At 47.5% G+C, this 20,809-nt stretch overlaps 6 protein-coding genes across 6 annotated transcripts; 3 read left to right on the top strand and 3 right to left on the bottom strand.

Annotated features, from left to right (window-relative positions):
* Window positions 1-72: 72 nt before the first annotated feature.
* On the top strand, window positions 73-1,695 carry N7469_003158 (elongation of very long chain fatty acids protein; the record flags this gene model as incomplete). The annotated part of the gene is made up of 1 exon (XM_056642078.1): window positions 73-1,695. The coding sequence occupies one exon, from the start codon at window positions 73-75 to the stop codon at window positions 1,693-1,695; it is 1,623 nt and encodes a 540-aa protein (XP_056504572.1).
* A 758-nt stretch (window positions 1,696-2,453) lies between these two features.
* N7469_003157 (glycoside hydrolase family 35 protein) lies at window positions 2,454-5,868 on the top strand (the record flags this gene model as incomplete). Its single annotated transcript, XM_056642077.1, has 7 exons — window positions 2,454-2,556; window positions 2,597-3,330; window positions 3,411-4,407; window positions 4,473-4,766; window positions 4,819-4,890; window positions 4,941-5,028; window positions 5,082-5,868. The coding sequence occupies 7 exons, from the start codon at window positions 2,454-2,456 to the stop codon at window positions 5,866-5,868; spliced, it is 3,075 nt and encodes a 1,024-aa protein (XP_056504571.1).
* A 269-nt stretch (window positions 5,869-6,137) lies between these two features.
* Window positions 6,138-8,043, bottom strand: N7469_003156 (putative MFS transporter; the record flags this gene model as incomplete). The annotated part of the gene is made up of 8 exons (XM_056642076.1): window positions 6,138-6,304; window positions 6,361-6,808; window positions 6,874-7,105; window positions 7,175-7,335; window positions 7,383-7,546; window positions 7,573-7,639; window positions 7,689-7,748; window positions 7,798-8,043. The coding sequence occupies 8 exons, from the start codon at window positions 8,041-8,043 to the stop codon at window positions 6,138-6,140; spliced, it is 1,545 nt and encodes a 514-aa protein (XP_056504570.1).
* A 3,603-nt stretch (window positions 8,044-11,646) lies between these two features.
* N7469_003155 (uncharacterized protein) lies at window positions 11,647-14,105 on the bottom strand (the record flags this gene model as incomplete). Its single annotated transcript, XM_056642075.1, has 3 exons — window positions 11,647-11,694; window positions 11,780-13,018; window positions 13,128-14,105. 3 exons carry the CDS (start codon window positions 14,103-14,105, stop codon window positions 11,647-11,649), a joined length of 2,265 nt encoding a protein of 754 aa, XP_056504569.1.
* A 41-nt stretch (window positions 14,106-14,146) lies between these two features.
* Window positions 14,147-14,341, top strand: N7469_003154 (uncharacterized protein; the record flags this gene model as incomplete). Its single annotated transcript, XM_056642074.1, has 1 exon — window positions 14,147-14,341. One exon carries the CDS (start codon window positions 14,147-14,149, stop codon window positions 14,339-14,341), a length of 195 nt encoding a protein of 64 aa, XP_056504568.1.
* Window positions 14,342-18,798: 4,457 nt separating this feature from the next.
* Window positions 18,799-20,684, bottom strand: N7469_003153 (translation initiation factor eIF2B subunit gamma; the record flags this gene model as incomplete). Its single annotated transcript, XM_056642073.1, has 4 exons — window positions 18,799-20,324; window positions 20,392-20,414; window positions 20,478-20,581; window positions 20,646-20,684. 4 exons carry the CDS (start codon window positions 20,682-20,684, stop codon window positions 18,799-18,801), a joined length of 1,692 nt encoding a protein of 563 aa, XP_056504567.1.
* Between the last annotated feature and the right edge of the window lie 125 nt (window positions 20,685-20,809).

The raw sequence follows: 20,809 nt of genomic DNA, 5'->3' as shown, positions 1-20,809 counted from the left end.
CATTGCGGCCGTCCTCAAGTCTGGCATTGCGTACAACTCCAAACTTGGAAACTTTCTCTCCCATCTTCAACAATGTACGACTTCAATTTGCCCACTCAATTTGGGCCGGCCACCGTTCGCATCGCCCTACCACCGGCCTCTCTTATGAAATTCCCTCCGACCGAGCTGCCTGAAGTTATTCCTGCGCCGCATGTTTCGGATTTCACTTGGAAACAACCTTTCAACATCCCCAATGGCCTCTATACTCAACTCCTCGACGTACGCGTTCCTGTCACCATTGCCTCCGTCTACGCGATCACTGTTGTCGTGATCAATCGCATCAACAAGAGTCGTGGATATAAACCCTGGGGCTTCAGCAATACCCCATTGTTCAAGCTCTTCGTCGTTCTGCACAATGTCTTCTTGGCCGTCTACTCTGCCTGGACCTTTGCTGGTATGCTTCAAGCCTTTGGAAACTCTTGGGCTGATCGCGACCAACCCAATGGCCTGGCTGGTGTTGTCGACTCGCTGTGCAAGATCAATGGACCCCGTGGCTACGGCAATGCTGCTACTTACAGCCCTATCACCGATCAATGGTCTATCCCCAACCCGGCCTACTCGCTGACCAACGGACAGCCCGATCCATCGGATGTTGGTCGTCTCTGGAACGGAGGTTTGGCCTATCTGGGCTGGATCTTCTACCTGTCCAAGTTCTACGAGGTCATTGATACTGCCATCATTCTTGCAAAGGGCAAGAAGAGCTCTACTCTGCAGACATACCACCACGCCGGTGCCATGATGTGTATGTGGGCCGGAATCCGCTACATGGCTGCGCCTATCTGGATCTTCGCCCTGGTGAACTCTGGTATCCATGCCATGATGTATACTTACTATACCGTCACTGCCCTGCGTATCCGTGTTCCTAATGTTATCAAGCGTAGCTTGACCACCATGCAGATCACCCAGTTCGTCTTCGGAACCAACATGGCTGCTGCCTATCTCTTCGTTCATTACACCATTCCCTACCCAGCTGGTAGTGCCGCCCTGGGCCATCTGGCCAAGGCCTCCCCTGCTGCGGCAGCTGCGGCAGTCGAGGATGGCGTGCTCCCGTGGCTGAAGAAATTCGCCTTCCGCGCCGCCGGCGCAGAGGGCATTGCTGAGAATGTGGGTGGTGCCGTGGCTGCTCCTCAGTCTGGATACATCCAGCAGATGGTGACCTGCATGGACACCACTGGCCAAGCATTCGCTATTTGGCTCAATGTTTCCTACCTGCTGCCTCTTACCTACCTCTTTGCTCGCTTCTTCGTGCGTTCCTACCTCAACCGCAAGCCCTCCAAGCAGCCGACCCACATGGAAGCTGCCGAGAAGGCCGGTATGGATGCTCTGAAGAGTCTCAGTCGTGAGATCAAGAAGGCTGCAATCGAGGGCGAGAACAGTGAGGTGACCACCGACGACGAAGTCATTAAAGCGCAGGTCCAGAAGATCGCCGAGGTCACTTCTTCCGTCCAGGACTCCCCCGTTCGCACACGTTCCTCGGCCGCCAACAAAGCTAAGGCTGCTGCCTCCTCATCTAACCAGTCTGGCTCGGATGAGGGTTTCTCCACCGTGCCCGCGAAGAAGGGTGCCAAGAAGCAGTCCAAGACCGAGCAATCCAGCCCCTCCTCCCCCGAGACTAACGGGCAGAACCCATTCGGGGTCCTGGACCGTGGCGCTTGATTCGCCTACTTTCGCTATTTTTGCATTGCACTGAGTTATCGTACTGCGTATGAATCTCGATGTTGACCAATTTCCCGCATAGAAAAGTCGGAGTCCTGGAGTTTCAGAGCCTTTTCAACAACTATTCCTACGCAGCGAGATACATATATGACATGGCATATCCTCGCCTCACGTCCCGCCGTCTTCAGTCGGCATTAGGACTAGTTTATGTCCTGCCCTGTCAATTCGACTGATCGTCGATCCCAGCGAGTCCATCTGCTAAGGATGAGCTTCTCCGGATCAGAACGAGCTTGACTGGATGGAAGATGAGGCCATTCAGAGATGTGCTATTTGCATATATCTGATGCCTGGCTATTTATCTCTATTTTTATCTTTATTGTCTAGCTTTTATCAGCGATACGATTTGAATGTACATTATAATCTATTCAAAAGCGAAAATCTACGTTTTATTCTTGTACCATATTCCTTTCAAGCTCTCTGTATTTTCTTTTTCTCCCACATTTCCTCCACTGCGAAGTCTCATTTCATGTGTCCCACTCAATTTCGTCGACACTTCTGAGTGGAGGAAAAATATCGCCGTAGGTCGAAGTAGCGGGGAATACTAAGGTATGAACTAATTGCAATTGACCTTCGCTTAAGGCCATACAAATTGAATTATGCAGCTAACCCTCTGTTGAGTGACTACAACCCCACCGGGAATTGGAGCAATGAGGCCAGGGTCGAAGTATTCGCTACTATAAAGTACCTCGCATGCAGGAATGACAGCATTCTTCAAGGTCGCCCAGGATAATTCCATCCAGCTATTCACTCGGCTGCAGCCCGAGTTGCTGGAAAATGACGAATCTCGCGCGTCTACTATATGTACTGTGTATAACCTTGCTATTCTGTCTCTCTGTTACAGGTGAAGACTCAACTGAATGGCCTCTCAAAGATGACGGTCTGAATGAGGTTGTTCAGTGGGACCATTATAGCTTTCAAGTTCATGGGCAACGCATCTTTGTCTTCTCAGGCGAATTCCACTACTGGCGTATCCCTGTGCCAGGTCTATGGCGAGACATTCTGGAGAAAATCAAAGCTGCAGGCTTCACGGCCTTTGCTTTCTATTCCAGCTGGGCATATCATGCACCGAATAACCATACCCTTGACTTTTCTACCGGCGCACACGATATAGTTCCTCTGTATGAGTTAGCCAAGGAGCTGGGACTGTACATCATTGTCCGACCAGGCCCATATGTCAACGCTGAAGCCAATGCTGGTGGGTTCCCACTCTGGCTTACGACGGGTGATTACGGGACTCTGCGCAATAATGATACAAGGTATACTAAGGCGTGGACACCGTACTTCACCAAAGTGTCTGAGATTACTAGCAAGTACCAAGTCTCCGACGGAGAGAACGCTATGGTTTACCAGATTGAAAATGAGTACGGAAACCAGTGGGAGGGCAGTGCGGTGGACAGGGTTCCGAATGAAACAGCGATTCATTATATGGAGCTTCTCGAAGCAAATGCGCGTGCCAATGGAATTGTCATTCCGCTGACATCGAATGATCCAAACATGAACACGCATTCCTGGGGAAGTGATTGGTCGAATGAAGGTGGAAATGTTGATGTTGCTGGTGTCGATTCTTATCCATCGGTAGGATACTTCTCCTCTGACTACTATCACACGCATGTCGTTGCTTTTAATAACAGCCAGTACTAATTGAAGGAATATAGTGCTGGACCTGCGACCTGAGTCAATGCACTTCAACCAACGGCGAATATGTCGCGTTCTCGGTAATGAACTACTACGATTATTTCGAAGAATCATCAACTACCATGCCATCCTTCATGCCCGAGTTCCAGGGAGGTTCTTATAATCCCTGGGGTGGACCCGAAGGTGGCTGCGCCGAGAATTCCGATGCAGATTTCGCCAATCTCTTCTACCGATGGAATATTGGACAGCGAGTCACGGCTATGAGTTTGTATATGTTATTCGGAGGCACGAACTGGGGGTCACTGGCTGCACCTGTGACGGCAACTAGCTATGATTACTCGGCGCCCATCTCGGAAGATCGATCTATTGGATCGAAATATTACGAGACAAAGCTACTTGCACTATTTACACGCTGTGCAAAGGATCTGACAGTGACCGATCTGATTGGCAATGGCACACAGTATACCGACAACGTAGCTGTCAGGGCCTACGAATTGCGGAACCCAGATACCCATGCCGCTTTCTATGCCACGTTTCATCTGAACACCTCAGTTGCGACGAATGAGGCATTTCATTTGAAGGTCAATACATCGGCTGGTGCTTTGACTATTCCTCGACATGGAGGCAAGCTCCGACTCAACGGTCACCAGTCGAAGATTCTCGTCACGGATTTCCGCTTTGGGTCAAAGGAACTGCTCTATTCGACTGCAGAAGTCCTGACATATGCTGTTCTCGATAAGACACCGACATTGGTATTTTGGGTTCCTACTGGAGAGTCTGGCGAATTCTCTGTCAAGGGCGCAAAGAAGGGCACCGTTAAGCAGTGTGAAGGATGCTCCGGAGTCAAATTCTGGAAAGAAGACGGCGGCTTGACCGTGTCATTCACTCAGTCATATGGTATGACTGTGCTGCAATTGGATAACAGCGTTCGAGTGATTCTACTTGATAGAACAGCAGCCTACAAGTTCTGGGCGCCAGCACTAACGAATGATCCATTAGTCCCCGAGACTGAGAGCAGTAAGTATCTGATTTCCTTTAACTTCTAAACTGTTTCCACTCTCGCATTTAATAACAGGTTTCAGTTCTCGTCGAAGGCCCCTACCTTGTCCGTAGTGCTGCCATTGAGAAGAAAAAGCTCACGTTGACCGGCGACGTAGTGAATGCTACAAACCTTGAAGTCTTTGCACCAAAGGCTGTGACATCTATCACTTGGAACGGAAAAGCAGTGAAAACTCACCGTACCGAGTATGGGAGTCTAAAGGGACACCTCTCCGCGCCTCAACAAGTCACCTTACCTAAATTGAAGTCGTGGAAGTCGAAGGATAGTTTACCAGAACGGTTCCCTGATTATGATGACTCTGGAGCAGCTTGGGTTGGTAGGTTTAAGGACACCTTTGTTTGATTTTCTCCTGCTGAGTTCGTGCACAGACGCGGATCATATGACGACCTTGAATCCAAGAGTACCCACCACTCTTCCTGTCTTATATGCAGATGAATATGGTGAGCGTCATTTCTTCCAATAGAAACCCCGATACTTACGTTTCATACAGGATTCCACAACGGTATTCGTCTCTGGCGAGGATACTTCAACGGCACCGCCACAGGGGCCTTCATTAATGTACAAGGAGGAAGCGCTTTGTAAGTCCAAGTCTATTCATGGAGAGAGTGAGAACAATCAGTAACATTGACAGTGGCTGGTCTGCCTGGCTTAATGGGAAATTCCTCGACTCCTTCCTAGGAGATGCATCTTTAGAGCAAGGAAACCTAACTCTTTCTTTCTTGAATGCAACCTTGAATACCGAGAAGCCCAACATCTTGCTAATCATTCACGACGATACCGGCCACGATCAGACAACTGGGGCTCTAAACCCACGCGGTATACTAGAGTCTCGTCTCATCGGTTCCTCTACCGGCTTTTCACATTGGCGTATTGCCGGAACCGCAGGCGGCGAATCTAATATCGATCCAGTACGCGGTACCTACAATGAAGATGGGCTATACGGTGAGCGAGTTGGTTGGCATCTACCCGAATATGATGATACCGACTGGGAAAAAGTATCTGCCAAAGATAGTTCCAACTCTGTTCTAAGTGTCCAAGGCGCAACAGTCAAATTCTTCCGCAAGACCGTACCGCTTAATCTGCCCTCTCAACAGGATGTCTCTGTCTCATTTATTTTATCTACTCCCTCTTCCTCAAGCAAGGCGTATCGTGCTCAGCTCTTTGTGAACGGTTATCAATACGGTCGGTACAACCCGCATATTGGGAACCAGGTTGTGTACCCTGTTCCACCGGGTATCATCAATTATAAAGGAGAAAACACGATTTCAGTTGCCATTTGGGCACAGAGTGAAGATGGTGCAAGCGTTAAACTTGATTGGAGAGTCAATTATGTTGCTGATAGCTCGTTGGATACGAGGAATGTTGGCGGGGAGGATTTGAGACCTGCGTGGACAGAAAAGCGAAACGAGTATGCATGATTATGTTTTGCTTCAACAAACACGACAAGCCTCAGATGAGATAAGACTAGGAGATATTATTTATGGATATAGTCGAATAAGTTCAACTGTACATCAACGTGTGTCCGCATTGGAACTCATGGACTACGTACATAGCCAACTAAAAATTCTATCAGGTCATGATCGTGAAAATTCTATAGCTTAAACTTTAACTCTAGCTCTATGTATAGCCATGGCCTATAAGAGTAAGACAAGATACCCTTGGAAGACACAAATTTGAGGGACATTGATCAAATAAGGAACCGGAAGCCACGGCTACTGGCCTGGCCTGGAACAGCACCCTCGACGTGCTCGCCACGATCCAGCTTCTTGTTGAGACGAACAAGCATAAATCGCAGGACAGTCGCTGCAATAATCGCGATGAAGGCTGTTGCACAATTGACAGACATCGCAGTAACTAGAGAAATGTCAGTCTGTAAGATCACGAATGATACCCAAGGGAAAGAAACTCACTAAACCTAGGCTTATCGCTGTCTGGGTACATATAACTAGCATAGATGCTGCTGGCATTACTAACACAATTGATAGCCGCCAGCGCAGCAGCACGTTTGGAAGCAGGACGTGGGAGCGTATTTGAGATCCAACCTAGTGCCACGACGTATCCCGAATAGAAAGATGGCACCATGAGCATCATTGAAACATAACGAGGTGCGACGTCCGTTGTCGTGGCGGCAATAATGAAAGCGGCGACAGAAATGTACAGCGGTAGGGTTACATGGAAATATCGTTCTCCGGTACGATCTGAGTGCCAGGCGTTGATGAATGCAGTGATAACGGCGAGACAATATGGAGGCGCGGTGAGAAGAAGGGTTTCAATCTTTCCATAATTCAAAGTCTCGACGACGGTAGGGAAGAAGTTGGTGACAGAGGCCGAAGAAACAATGCAAAGGATCATGAGCATCTAAAAAGAGAGACTGTCAGCATTCCATTTTCATTGAATTATTGTCTGGCCCTGAATATGCTTACCAGAACCCATGTCTTGATGTCGGTAAAAGCCAACTTAGCACCGTGCAGGAAAGATTGTTGCTCGCTGTCAACCCAATCGTCCTCGCCAATATCTTCCTCGAGACGCCATGCAGCCAGTTCCTTTTCTTCCTCAGTGAGCCACGGAGTAGTTCGGGGGAAATTGGGCAAGATCCAAATTGCGATGAAGGCAATGGCAATAGTGATAGCACCCTCAATAATGAATAGCCAGCGCCTATTTTAAAGAGCCGCAAGTTAGATTTAATCACCAGTTAGGGCATAGATAAGTGTTGGAGGCTCTTACCAAGCACGCAGTCCCTTTTTGTAATCCATGTTACCGGTAATACCCGCGGCAATCAACCCAGAGAAAGCACCTGATAGTAAAGAACCGGAGTATAAAGCCGCAGTACGGAAACCCAACTCCTTACGAGTATACCATGCACTAAGGAAGTATAGACAGCCGGGCTTAAAGAGTTAGCCCAAGACCATGCAACAGATGCAGGGACACATACGAAATAAGCTGCCTCGACAAAACCCAGGAAGAATCGGACTACCACAAGTCCGGCATAGCTTTGGACGGCGGCAGTGAGAGTTGAGATAATACCCCATGCCATCATGGCGACGGGGAGGTAGATAGCAGGCTTTCCGATCTTGTTGAGAAGCAGGTTGGAGGGAACTATTTGATATTAGTGGATTATATACGATTTGAGTAGTAGTTTGACTTGCCCTGCATCAAAAGATAACCAACAAACAAAATGCTAACGCACGTCTATGCTGTATTAGTATGGGAAAATTGCCAAAATTCGATATGCACTCACCGCGTATTGATTGCCATGCAATCCGAGGTCGGATTCGAGTCCTGCCAAGCGGGCAGCAGCCTAGAGATATCAGTTTTTGGTCAGAGAATACAATCAATGCCTTACTCACGATGTTATTTCGATCCAGGTAGTTCAAAATGTACATGATAATCAACATAGGGAGCAAACGAATGTCAATCTTGCGAACAAGGGCCTTCTCGGCTTTCTCTCGTTCTTCGGGAGTCAGACCGGCGACATAGACAGGAGCCTCTTTGCGAGGATTAGGCTTATTAGCATTTGCAACAATCTCGACATTATCCACGTAGGACTTGTCGAGATCTGCGGTCTCAACGTCGCCAGATGGTCGAGGGGACATTTTGATTGTACAATCCGTTTCCCCAATAAATGCGATATTAAGAAGAAAAAAAAAAAGCCCCGAAGAAGGTTGTAATCAACTTCCAGATACTGCCCAGGCCCTCAGATACTATATATCAGACCTCAAGTCAGAGATAAGAGGATACCGTATCAAGCAAGGGGCAGGAACGTGGATAGACGAAGGGTAGAAAGGAGTCGAAGGATCACGAAATACATACCGGACAGAGACTATTTAGACCGGGATATAACTCGGGACTTTGGGGCAAAAAGAATGGCCAAATGTGGCGTCCATCCATACTCTTCAGAATCTCCGAGATATGCGAAGTTCTGGTCAATTCCGAGCAATTCAACCGAAGCCATCGGTGTTAGTCCGACTATCATCACCATACAACCATATCCAGACTGGACCCTGGGGGTATACACCCCCCACCGGGAAAGGAGGAAAACTCGGCCAGGTCGGGGTCAAGTGGACTTATTGGAACCCGAAAGAGCTGACATCGGCCAATAATGAAGACAAGCGATCCATGACCGGGGCCCCCAGCGCGGGGGAAGACCGGGGAAGAGGAATAGCGTAACAAGGAAATACGGGGCCCAGAATCCCGGAGCGAAGCGAGAAGTTCTCCGTTCTTGCGGGGAGATTTTAGCCTATTGCACACCGTACTCTCAACTTTCAATCTGTACGGCAGGTTGAGACCGGTCAGGGAAAGGATCTTCCCTGTCTCGTGGGGGTTGTCATGCGTGCAGAAGACCCTGGATCGAATTTGTGGAAGTTGACGCTAAACCAGGTCGAGAACGACGGAAGCGTGGGGGTGCACATTACTGGCTATTCTTTCAAGATCTTGTTTTGAATTTACCTTTTTCTTTTTCTTCATTTCTCGTGCCACCGTGGCGTAGAGCCCCGTACCGTTCATTTGATTGGTGAATATATGGCATCTGGGGAAGATGCAATGCAGCAAGTAAGACCCGGGCCCATTTGGGAAGATATCGAATCTCTGCACGCAGGCACAGACAGCTCGAAGGGCCTTGGATAACTGTAGAATCAATGGAAATCTGATAGAAAGTTCACGGAAAGTGGAATCGATGGTACCATCGATGCACAGAATGCGCTTAGCACGAGAGTCAGAAGAATCTACCGGCGCGAGGGACAACCGGTCCACTCAGGCGTGTATCAGTCCAGTCATATGAATGGCCAAGTTCCAAAAAAAAAAAAAGATATCTAGTTGCATTCCGGAATAGTAAATTTTATCTGAAGCTTGTTGCGCTATTTTTCTGTCCAGTTGATACGGATAATGACCGGGGCACTTCATAGCTAAAGGCACGTAGTTGACCCCTTTCCCTGATCAACCAGGCTTTACGTGCTTGAAATGGACAAAACTGTGGGCGCAATGACATCTATGAATGATTAAACGTACTATGTTTAGTATCTACACAGTAAGTTTGTCTCAAATTGAAAGTTATTTGAATCTGACGTCCACTGATTGGTGTTCTAGAGCGAAAAATTACTATTTACATTGCCTGCTTTCTGGAAGTACGAAGTAGGAAAAACAAAGCTCACTCCAACACGCAACAGTTCCAATTTCCAGAAGCTAGAGTATATCCATTTGCGTTTGAATATTGAGGTGGTAGAACGGCTAATTTACAACGATGGACTTCTTGACTTGTTGTAGACGTTGACCCTACATGACACTATATTTCGAATCTGTTTCAATAGATACAAGAGTACACACAGCGAGGTCCCCTAACCTATTTGCCCAGGATCATGAACGATCCTAATACTATAACAATAGGTTATTATGGGATGTACAAAAGCCAGTTATCCAAGACTCCTGTCAATGATACGTTGAATATCAGACAACATCGGCGGAAATCCAGAGTTTCAAGCTGTGAGGTAAGTTAGCTTGAGAAACCGTTTAAATCCAAGACCATACAAACTTTAAAGTATTAAATAGCCCATTCTCTATTGAGCAATCCTCCCCACAAGAGAAAAATCGGTGGACTTAGTAGATTTAAAGCAGCCCATATAACTACCAATAATCCCGCTAGCAAGAAGAGTGCCGTAACCCTTTAGAAATAAAAGCCAGCCGTTGAATGTATCCTTTTCTGATCCATCCGAGAAATAAAGACAGCCTGAAAATAAAGACTACTACTACATTTACTGAATTAACTAGTATGAGAAACGATTGGACAGCCAAAGTACTCACGCTAAGAACGCGGGGTGTATAGTCTGAGCTGCTATACTGTGAATTCCATTGGATACAAAAGTCCCTTTCACAAGCATGTTTGTCTCCGTCACTTGTACAGTCTAGATTTAAATGATTCTCATAGGTTGATTAACTCCGACCTTCGTATATCCGAGGAAAGGGGTACACTACGGAGTACATTTGTACATGCATACAAGTATTTACCGTAGAAGGAAATCTCTCATCGCCACCTGAAGCTCATCCTACTGTACAGTACTGGCCCATGAAATGTCTCACTTTGCCACTATATACATAATCTTTCACTAATAGCAAGAACAGCGTGAGACTATGTAAATTTCAAGGAAAAGAACGGGACATTCCCCACAGACAGTTCCCCTGGCGCACGCACATCTTCATCTCCCGCTTGGACCGCCTGCCAACAGGGTGAAGGTCGTTCTGGCTCAGGGGTATTCAAGTTTTTCGTTGCTTGATGCGTGTGATACATGCAGGTACTCCGTTCAAGCATTTAATAGACTCGAAGGACTGTACGGAATACTTCGTGCTCGTGCTCTACGAAATCTACTCATAGTATATCGTTCCAGTGTTGTGACAATGGCAATACAAGCTCAAAGTGATTTATTCAGTAAATAACTCCCTCAAACAAACACCGGGCGAAAAGAAAAAAAAGAAGAGATTTTGTCGATGCAGGGTTCGTCCCCTTCGCTATGTACCTGCAGATAAGAAGCAGGGGATGGATGAAAGCGGAGGGAGAAACCGAAGGGAGTACAATATAGAGATGCTAGATGGACGAGGATGCAGTGGCTCGGATTGCATTCAGATGAGCTGGGGCGAAAACAAGAGAAGAAAATGAGGCCCAGTGACATGACCATGGAGAAATGATGTGCTAGAAAAACAAAGAGTAAATGAAAAGAATTGCCCACGCTCCCAAATATTCGATGACAGTGATTCAAATGCATGCGGAAGAGACAGAAGGCGATGAAGTGGGAGAAAAGCAGAAGACAAGGACAAAGAGGAAACAATTGGATCAAAAACCACCACGCCCGATAGATGGTTGGGAGAGGGGCAACATTTCATTAAATCAACGCCAATGGCGAGAGTCAAGAGAGAAAACGAGGCTGCAGAATTGAGGAATATTCGACCAAGTTTTGCAGACAAGCCGCACCATGATTTTTTTTTGTTTGGCACAGAATCGCTGACCACGCGGTAGAAAGGGAGAATAGAGAGACACAGGAAGGAAAGTCGATATTGAGTAGATCGACAGTCCGAAAGGAAGCCGATGCGTAACACGAAAAAATAATCATCAAACACAACCCAATCGCCGAAGTTTATGCAGATCTATGGGACAAGAATGCAGGACTTGGCCAACAGAGATGTCGACCACGAAAGAGAGTACCCGATTGATTTCAAATGAAGTGCGTGTATATCTTGGAGTTCTCGTGAACCTCCATCTCCTATTCACAGTTGTTAGACTCGATATTCAGGGGGTGGGGGGGGGACGTAAATCAGAAGCATGCACTGGGCTGTTTTGAAACTTACCATTTTGAAGTTGTTGATCTCCTCGCGAATCTGCTGCGCAAGTAGAGGCGTGAGGCGATTGCATGTTGCAATATCACCCCGACGATCATACTCGCCGCTTGGCCAAGTGTCATGAAACTGAATGCGAGGGCTGAAGGCAATATTCCTCCCCGCCACAGATTGAGGAGTGATGGGGGCACTCTTGGCATCAGTCGAACTGTAACGTCCACCTTCGGATAGGAAGTAGTCCTCGCCGGCAATCTTCACATGATCGGTCTGACGAGGTCGGCCGGACTCGTCGGGGGTGGTCGGAGCACTCGAGTGAGGCGATTCGCTGCCGTTCAATGCATGTGCAGGGGATGATACGCCTAGGTCGGAATGGGTCTTCTTCAGAATGCCTCTCTTAATGCCCCCGAGAATAGCGGCACGCTCCGAGTCTCCACCCACAATGCTCTTGCGAGTTGAAGAAAGGGGATCCGATACAATGCGCTGATCTCGTTCTCGGATAGACGCAGAGCGTCGAATATCTAGACTGTTGCCGCTCTCGACCTTGGGGAAAACAGTGCCACCTCGGGGGAGGTCGGCCGGGTCTGGATTGACAGCAACACTCTCTCGCTCTGCTTCGACATTGATGACTGAGATCTCCGGAGTTATGGGGTTGATGGCGCCCTCCACATCGGCAACGGATTTAGGACGAAAGAGGCCGACTAAAGAACGACCGGACTTCTTCACACCTTTGCCCATTTTACGAAGCATCATCGATGCCGAAGAAGCGGTGGAAGAGACCGACAAAGCATCAGTAGACCGAGAGAAGAGACCTCCCTGGGTACTGTAGATGCTTTCACCGAGACCACTGGCTTCCTGCTGGGCAGCAATAGCCGCTTGTTCCTCCCCAAGTTCTTCTCGTAGAGCCTCCTGGCGAGCTTTCTCTGCGGCGATCGCTTCACGTTTAGTGGCATTCGAATGTTTCAACAGCTCGGATGCACTGCCGAAAGAGAATGCACGTCGTAGACGTGATTTCCCGGGTCTCTTTGCAGATTCATTTTTCAAATCGGTGAGGCGTTTGGCAGCGGGAGAATCGGAGGGAGGGGATGCAACGTTTTCTTTGTCCTGATCGTCGGCCTCGGATTCGGGAGCTGTGGACTCTGGAGCCGTTGACGCGGGCTGGGATAATGGAGAGGGCTTGGGGACTCGTTTTTCTTCGGGCTTGCCAGTCTTGCTATTAACAGAGCTGGTGTCGGGTGATGATCCTTCGCGAACCTATGATAGAATCAATTAGCTTTGTTCTCTTTTGTTTCCCTTGCCCCATTTCTCCGTAGTTCTTCCAGTCGTTCTATTCCTGACGAGTCCGCTGCAAGAAAATACGTACCGAAGATGTTGAAGAATGAGCGGAATGCTGGCTTCCTGAACTGTTACGGTGAGAGTGCGATGACCGAGGCCGCTGGTTCTGATTGGAGTCGAATGAGATGAAGTCGTAGGGACCAGATTGAGCGGGCGACGTCGATGAAGAAACAGGTAATTGAAGGTTGAGGTCAGGGTATGTACTAGGGTCCATATTTCCTAAACTTCGACGACGGTATCGCTTCGCCAGCTCTGGTTGATTTTTGTCTGCGTTGGAAGACTCATCCGCACTCGAGCCCCGATGATGTGCATTAAACCGCGGAGCACGAAGGCCTGTTACCGCGCTGTCATCACTTGAAACGGGAGCGGTAGATGGTGACGACAATGATCCTCCTGCTGCTTTTGTTGTCTGAACAGGGGATTGTGAACGAGCTGTTTGGTTTGCACGACGATAACGATTCGGGGATGGTTTGGCAGAACCGGCGGGGGAGGAGATGGTCATAACGGAGGGAGTAGGAAGGTTGACGGTAGAGAGGGGACGAAGAGGCTGGTCAGCCCTCGGTTGTCGCGAGGGGAGAGCAGTGTCATCTTTGGAGACGTGGGATTGAAAGGAGGAGTTTGAGGAAGTCGATACAGAACCAGCTGCAGGATTGGCATTTCGGGAGACAACGCCGGCATATGAGGAATTGACCGGACCCTGCGAAATAACAGGAGCGGACGATGTACGGTGTTCTGGACGAAGATGAGGAGACCAGGACTGGCGATGTTGCGAGTTGGGCGAGGGTGCCAAATTCGAGGTGTTGGCATAAGGGGCTACGACGGGATTTCCGGCTCGATAGCCCCCGGCGTTGGTCGTATTAAAGGAAGTCCACGACATATTTTGATAGCGAGAGGCCGTAGATTGTGATGAAGGGCTAGCAAAGGTGCCCGAGGAGGAAGAAGGACGCGTTTGAAGCACAGGAACCGTGCCACTCTGTTGGGGGATGGTTTGAACCAACGCAGCCATATTGTTCTCTCCGCGTTAACGAGAGAGTGTATCCAGGGGAAATGACGAGTCTGCGGGTCGGTCCAGAAGGGGTCTCGACAGAGCAACTCGTGGAACAAATGGAGGACCAGATGGACAATCGTCAGGATGAGATGGGGAGTGCTAAGATAAGAGGTGTCAGTGTCAATCGTTGTCATTGCAGGATTCGCATGGTGGTGGTGGTGGTGGTGGTGACGGCAACGGTAGTGATGGTATAATGAATGAAATAAAAAGGAGATAGCGATGAAGATCAAAGGGAAAAGAAGACAGATGGCAGTCGCATTATTTTCTTTTCTTTTTTTGGGGGGGGGGGGAAGTTGGGGGGGTGGGAAGTTCGAAGAGCAGCAACGCGTCAGCCAGGGGGGAAGAGAGAACCATACCTGTTCTAAGTAACGTGAACATGGAACTTATAGTTGTACAACGATTAAAAGTAGGGAAAAAAAGGAGAGAGAGAAAGCAGAGAGGTGGAAAATAGAGACGCTGAATGCGAATAGAATGCAGAAAACTCGAAACCAGGCGAGTGGGAAGAAACGAAAGGTGGACTGGTCAGACCGGGGGAGAGAGAACCCCGGGGTACCAGGGGGGTGTTTGGATGGAGAGATGTACAAGAAAGAGAAAAGAAAAAAGAAGGGGAGGATGAAAAAAAAAAGAAGAAAATGGCCCGAAGAATAAAAAGAAAAAAAAGAAACAAAATCCTTTGGAAGGGCCAGAAAGAAGCCGATCGTCTGGACTGGAGGAAGAGGAGAAGGAGGAAGAAGAAGAAAAGGAGGAGAAGTTGAAGTGGGCAGAGGCGGAGGGGTTGGCTGGTGTTGCTAGGAGGAGCCCATACTAATAGTATTTAGTACAAGTATTCCCGTTGATAATTCGTAGAATAAATTATAAAAAATAGAGGAATTATGGGAAATAAAATAGCAATCAAAATATCCATAATAATTTATTATATTGAATGTTCATCTTTGGTGATGGGTAGTAATAGTGGTGATGGTGGTGCGTGTTATGTATGGTGTGCTAACCTTTAGATACCACCTCTACAACTACTGTTAGTCTATGAGTAGTTTCAGCCAATGTGAATATTGTATTCCTATTATTTATTTAGTTCTATATGTATTAGACTAAGTGATCCAAGTTATTCTTTATTCTAAGTAGTTGGTGTTAATACTCTTTAGTCTAGCACTGGTAATATTGGCAATACTGTCTATTGTGAGATATACTCATGTTCACAGCTAGTCTATATAGCTCCACGACTTTATCAAAATACCAGACTTTCAGGATATGTCTTAAACCTTTAGTTTACAGAACTTGTATTGCTCTCCACAAACTCCCGCGATTGGCGATGCTCTCACGCTAATTTGAAGTGCAACGCTATCAGCTTTTTCTCCACTGCCAACGCGAATCCACCCGTGCCATTGGAATACATTATATCTGTGAATATCTGCATAGAGGATAGAAGTATACTGCTATTTCCTACAAGTATCCATAACTATAGTAGAATCTACAACAATGGAGTATCAATACAATTACACTCTAGAAGTACATAGATCTGCTGCTACATACAGTATGTATGTTGATAAAACATCTCTGGTACGAGATAACGCATCCATGGATCACAGTCCAACATGAGCCGAGGAACCGTCGGGTAAACTGCACCACTCCGGAGTACCTAATACTTCTCTTCTCATCATGCACTCCTCAGGAGATTCAAATTGGAGATTGAGGATGAGGCTGAAGCTCCTGTGCGAGTCGAAAATTCGCAACTCGGCGGGACTCGAGATTCGTTTGTTGATCGGGTCATATGGGAATGTACAGTTAATAGTATTGAATATAGTGAAATACATGGTAGAATTACATATGTTGGCACTAATTCCGTATGTATTGAGGTACCATTTACTCATTTGTACTAGCTAATGGTTCGTGCCACAACGCCTCTATCGCTCTCCACACGCTCATTTCAGCCCGCTTGTCTTCCTTGGTTGAGTACGTTTCATCTGCAAATGTCTTGCTGTCAAACATTGGAATATTTATATCAATATGCCATGTCTAGTCTAGTATATTCGTTATTGTTGACTATCAACTACTCCATGATATAGGATGACACTACATACTTCATTCTATGTACATGCCTCTGGATAATTCCAGCTGAATAAATCATCTTATCATCACCATTTTATCTTGATTATCTTCATTTATCATCCCCTCTTCAAGCTCCACCAAAGCAAACCACAAACCACAACGATCCACCAGACTTCCCGCGTGATCGACATTGCCCCAAGTTCAGCACGCAGCACGAGGACGGAACAGTGGAACTGCATAATGGATTATATATTTCAGTCATAAACTCATCGAGATAATCTCCGTCTGTTGTACTCCGTGCTGTACATAGAATATTCAAGTTCAATTCCAAGTTCGATTCGGAGTATAAACCAGAAACATGAGGATCCTCCCCTCTTATCCCTGACTGGTGAACCACTTTCTCGCTGCATCCACAGTTCGGCCTCACTCGCTGCATTGGCTCTTGACTCTCTCTCCGATGCGGGCCCCGATCTCTCTTTTTTACCCACCGAAGGATTTAGCGCCTCCTATTTTCGATACGAATGTCGCAGACAGCCGTCAGCACAGCCAAATCTTCTTCCCCGTGCGTGCCGATAGGAACAATACTTAGTACGGAGTACATAATAACTAACTAGTACATATGTATGTATGTATTTATAAACCTGATTACTTTGGACCTTGCATAACAAAATGATCAGCATCCGGAATGCGTCTACCTCGTGTTCGAATATTTGAAACGGTCATGGAATGTTAATTAGATGAGTTTGATCTTCTCCCCTCTCCTGGAATGCTTCCGTGCATCCGGTTTGGACTTCCTGATACAGTATCGCGCCAACAATTGCAATGCATCGTGCTCGAAAAGGAGATCCACTTCTTTCGTCCGGTGTACGCTAAGGTGATTAATTAGTATAGACTCCGTTTGTGGGTGAACCAAGGGGGGTCCATCACCCATACATGTGCCAATCTCGCGGAGATGAGATCCGCATCGAACGAAATTAATCCCTGGTCACATCTGCTTCAACCAGGCTTTCATTCTCGTCGGACCAAGCGAAGGCCCATATCCACTGCAAATCCCGTCAATCCCGTCCGGGGAAAGGTTGGAGTGGAGGAAGAGGGGGCTGGTGGGATCTCACTGGTCGCAAGACCGTGCACTGGGAGTGTCGTGCACAGTCGTACGAGTGACTGTCAAGGAGACTTGTGGCTGTCCAGCTGATTCAATATACCAGAGTAGTTTTGCACAAGTACGGAGTACTACTGAAACTATTCTTTATATTATTAAACCCGGTTGGTGTTGATGAAACTACGGAATAGTTCACCCTGGTACATCTCCGTCCTCCAATTAGGGTTAATGTTCTTTTCATACAGGCATTTCAATGTTTCTACTTCGTACTCTATTTTCTCATCTCTTTCTCTATCTCTCTCTCGGTCCTCACTAAAAAAATCCTCGATTCAATTAAAACAAAGTAAAAATTAACCGAGTCAGCCCATTATCATACGACAGAACCAGACCCACAAACAGAGGTAAAAAAAAAACACCCAGTCACAGATCAGAGTACGGAGTAGCCTGTGTACATACATCTTCTCCACAAAGTAGGCAGCAAAAGACCAAGCTAAAGTACGAAAGTACGAAATGTCTTCCTTCGTACGCGCAATTCCCCGTCTCTGCATTGCAGCTGTCACTACAACGCCGTAGTGGAGAGCGTTCCGAGGATCGACACCAGCAACTCAGTCTTTGCGGGACTCGACCGAGGTAGTCTCCATGCTCGTAGTCATTTATGCTAACCCAATGGACTGTATTAGCACTAATGACGAGTGAATTATGGCCAATCAATCTCTCTGCTAGAATAGAGGCTATACGCGACACGCATAGTGGTACAACAGACTCGAGATCTAGTACCACTCAATGGATCAGCTGATGGTGCTTAGTCCTATCTCATTCGCAACTTGAGATGGCATTAGCCAGAAATTAATTCATCGTTTATTGCAATATTATTGCTGACTGAGTTCAAATGAAAAAGGAAGCCTGTCAGTAATTTCAACGGATTCCTTTGAGGGCTTCTTTACCAGAAGACGGAGAGTATGTAGTAGCGCATCAGGTCATGATGATATGCTTCTCATTACCCGGGCTAGTATCAAATAAACAGTAGTAGTCTTGCGAAGGGGGCTATTTAACTGCATTAAACTCTGCCATATGCACTTCATCAACCCAATGGCTTCTAACTGATTATGATCTGACCATGTTGCTAATCTCTCTAACCCCGGCCATGAGGAATGACCCTATGATCTGGGGATGCTGTTCTACTACATACGTAGCTAGTACAACTCATAGCGGCCCCCAGGCCACGAGCTGAATTCTCATCGGGGCTACTCTTGCAGTTGACATCAAGTATCACCAATACCAGGATGTCCGGAAAAAGGTCAGTTGGTTATAATTGTATTGAGCTCGGATTTTTGTTGGCGATGCAGAATAATAGCTCTAGCAATACTGGTAGAATAAAGCAGTTGATGTTTATGCCAATTGAACGGGTTCGAACTTGAATTTATGAATTTTGGTCATTGGTCTATCTCATCACACATGATAGTAGAATAATTGATCGGCTCATCTCAAGGTATCAATTGTATCAAATTAGAACCCCAGGTCAGATCCATTATCATCAAAGTCCCCAGAGTCATCCATCTCGTCATCTTCGCCCTCCAATCCTCCAAAGTGCATGAATTTCTCCCCCTTCGCATCGGTATCATCCGGAACCACAAAGCCGTTGTCGACTTCACAGTCTTTGAGAACGCTGTCCCGGCCGACTTTGCTGTGTCGGCCTACAATTGTACCCGTGACAACAGCCTTCTCACCAACAACTGCATACGGAAGAACCACACACTTAGACAATCGTGCACCCTTGCAGATCTTGGCACCCTCGCCAATACAGCATTCCTTGACCACAGCGAACTCTTCAATTGTCACGTTGATATCAAGCAGACAATCGGATTCTGTCACAGTGCAGCGCTTAGGAACACCTTCTGGGTGCGCAATTTTCTTGCTATGCGCAAGAGGAGAGGCAGCTTGGCGACCAACCTCATCAATGGATGGCAATTTGGCAAGTCGTAGAGAGGTGGAGAGCAAGACTGCGGAGCTGTCTACACGTCGAACGAAGGGCGCAGACCCTCTTTGAACATATGCCAGGATTGGCGGGATTTTAGCCAGCTCTTCGGATTCAGTATTCGACGGGGCTTTCACTCGCGAGGCGAAAGTAGGCGAGGAGAGGCCCTTTTCTTCAGCGGCCATGGGAGCTACACTCGATCCGCTCTTGGTAGTGCTCATTGCTTGAAGGTCAATCTCTTCTTCCAGAGAATCTCCATCATTGCTTCCATTCTCTTCAGCGTTATCGGACTTGGGAGCCAACACTTTGTTCATTCCCAGCTTCTCCCCCAGTCCCTTCTGCCATTCGGATTTGGCCCAGTAGCCAATCAAGTCCTCGCTGACGGATTGGAACTTGTCTTGATGACGGGCGAGATCCTTGACCCAGTAGGGAAACACGTAGAGATGAGCATCCCGATATGTAGAAAGCATCTTAACCTGAGCATGCTTTTCCACGAGCGAATGACGGACCAAGAAGCCTTTGTCGGCTTCCATCCTCTCCTTGACGGTATCCATTGGCATAGACATAACCAGCTTGTCCAATGGGAATCGAGGTCCATTGACTGCGGGCGCTTCATCCTCGTCAAGCGGTGCAATGGCCACAAAATCGGTTGCTTCACCCTTGACACTCTCCTCACGACCTTGTGTCGGATAATAAACTGCCAGACCACCGCGACGGCCACCTTGTTCACCACCTGGTCCGGAAACGGGGCCATCAGCATGGCGTCCTTCCCGGGTAGAGGAGCCACCAAGTGCACTCTGGGATACCATCCAAGACTCGAGCAAAGATTCACCAGGAATCTCACAGATCAGATCGCAGGGAAGAAGGAGGAAATCAGTTTTGATGCAGCTTTGAACTTCGGGGAGACGGAGGAGCTCGGCGGTACCAGTCACCAGCTCTAAGTCCTTGGGAGCGAGGACTGTTGGGTTCGGTGAAGGGAGGGAGGTCAAGTATTGATTTTGTTTTAGGGCGGCTTGGAGGGGAGGGACGGCAGATGGAGGCGTAATCAATGTGATATCTAGACATGCTGGTTAGATCTTGAGCAAGGTGAAACTTCTATGAGCCATTCAAACGATCTTGCGCACCTGAGACTCCGGATCTTTTAAGCCTATTGAGTTATCCCAAGTTAGTGATATACGGTTGAATCGTGCTGACGGGAAATAAAACTTACCAATCCAGAACATAGAATACTAGAGGTCTATTGGCGACGTTAATCAGAGCTTTGGGAAGATCCTCTGGTTTTGAAGCCAGCGTGAGCGAGACACCTGGTCCACACTGTCTACAGTTAGTCACATTGTCCAAATACAACCCGATAACCCAGATAGGGCCGAAAGCATACCAGGACGAGGGCCTGGAAGCCCAAAGCTGGGACGGGCATCTTTTTTGGAGTCAAACGAGACCCTCAGAGTCACTAATTCAGTTTGATATATCGTATCAAAGCCCCGCGGATATGGTGGGGGAAGAGTCGCCGAAACTTCTTCTAATCAATCTAGACGAATTCCT

Source organism: Penicillium citrinum (genome assembly GCF_028827155.1).
Source record: "Penicillium citrinum strain IBT 23319 chromosome Unknown utg000002l:1.0-3833315.0:1.0-3834789.0, whole genome shotgun sequence".
Classification (NCBI taxonomy): domain Eukaryota; kingdom Fungi; phylum Ascomycota; class Eurotiomycetes; order Eurotiales; family Aspergillaceae; genus Penicillium; species Penicillium citrinum.
This window is presented reverse-complemented; position numbering and strand designations above follow the sequence as displayed.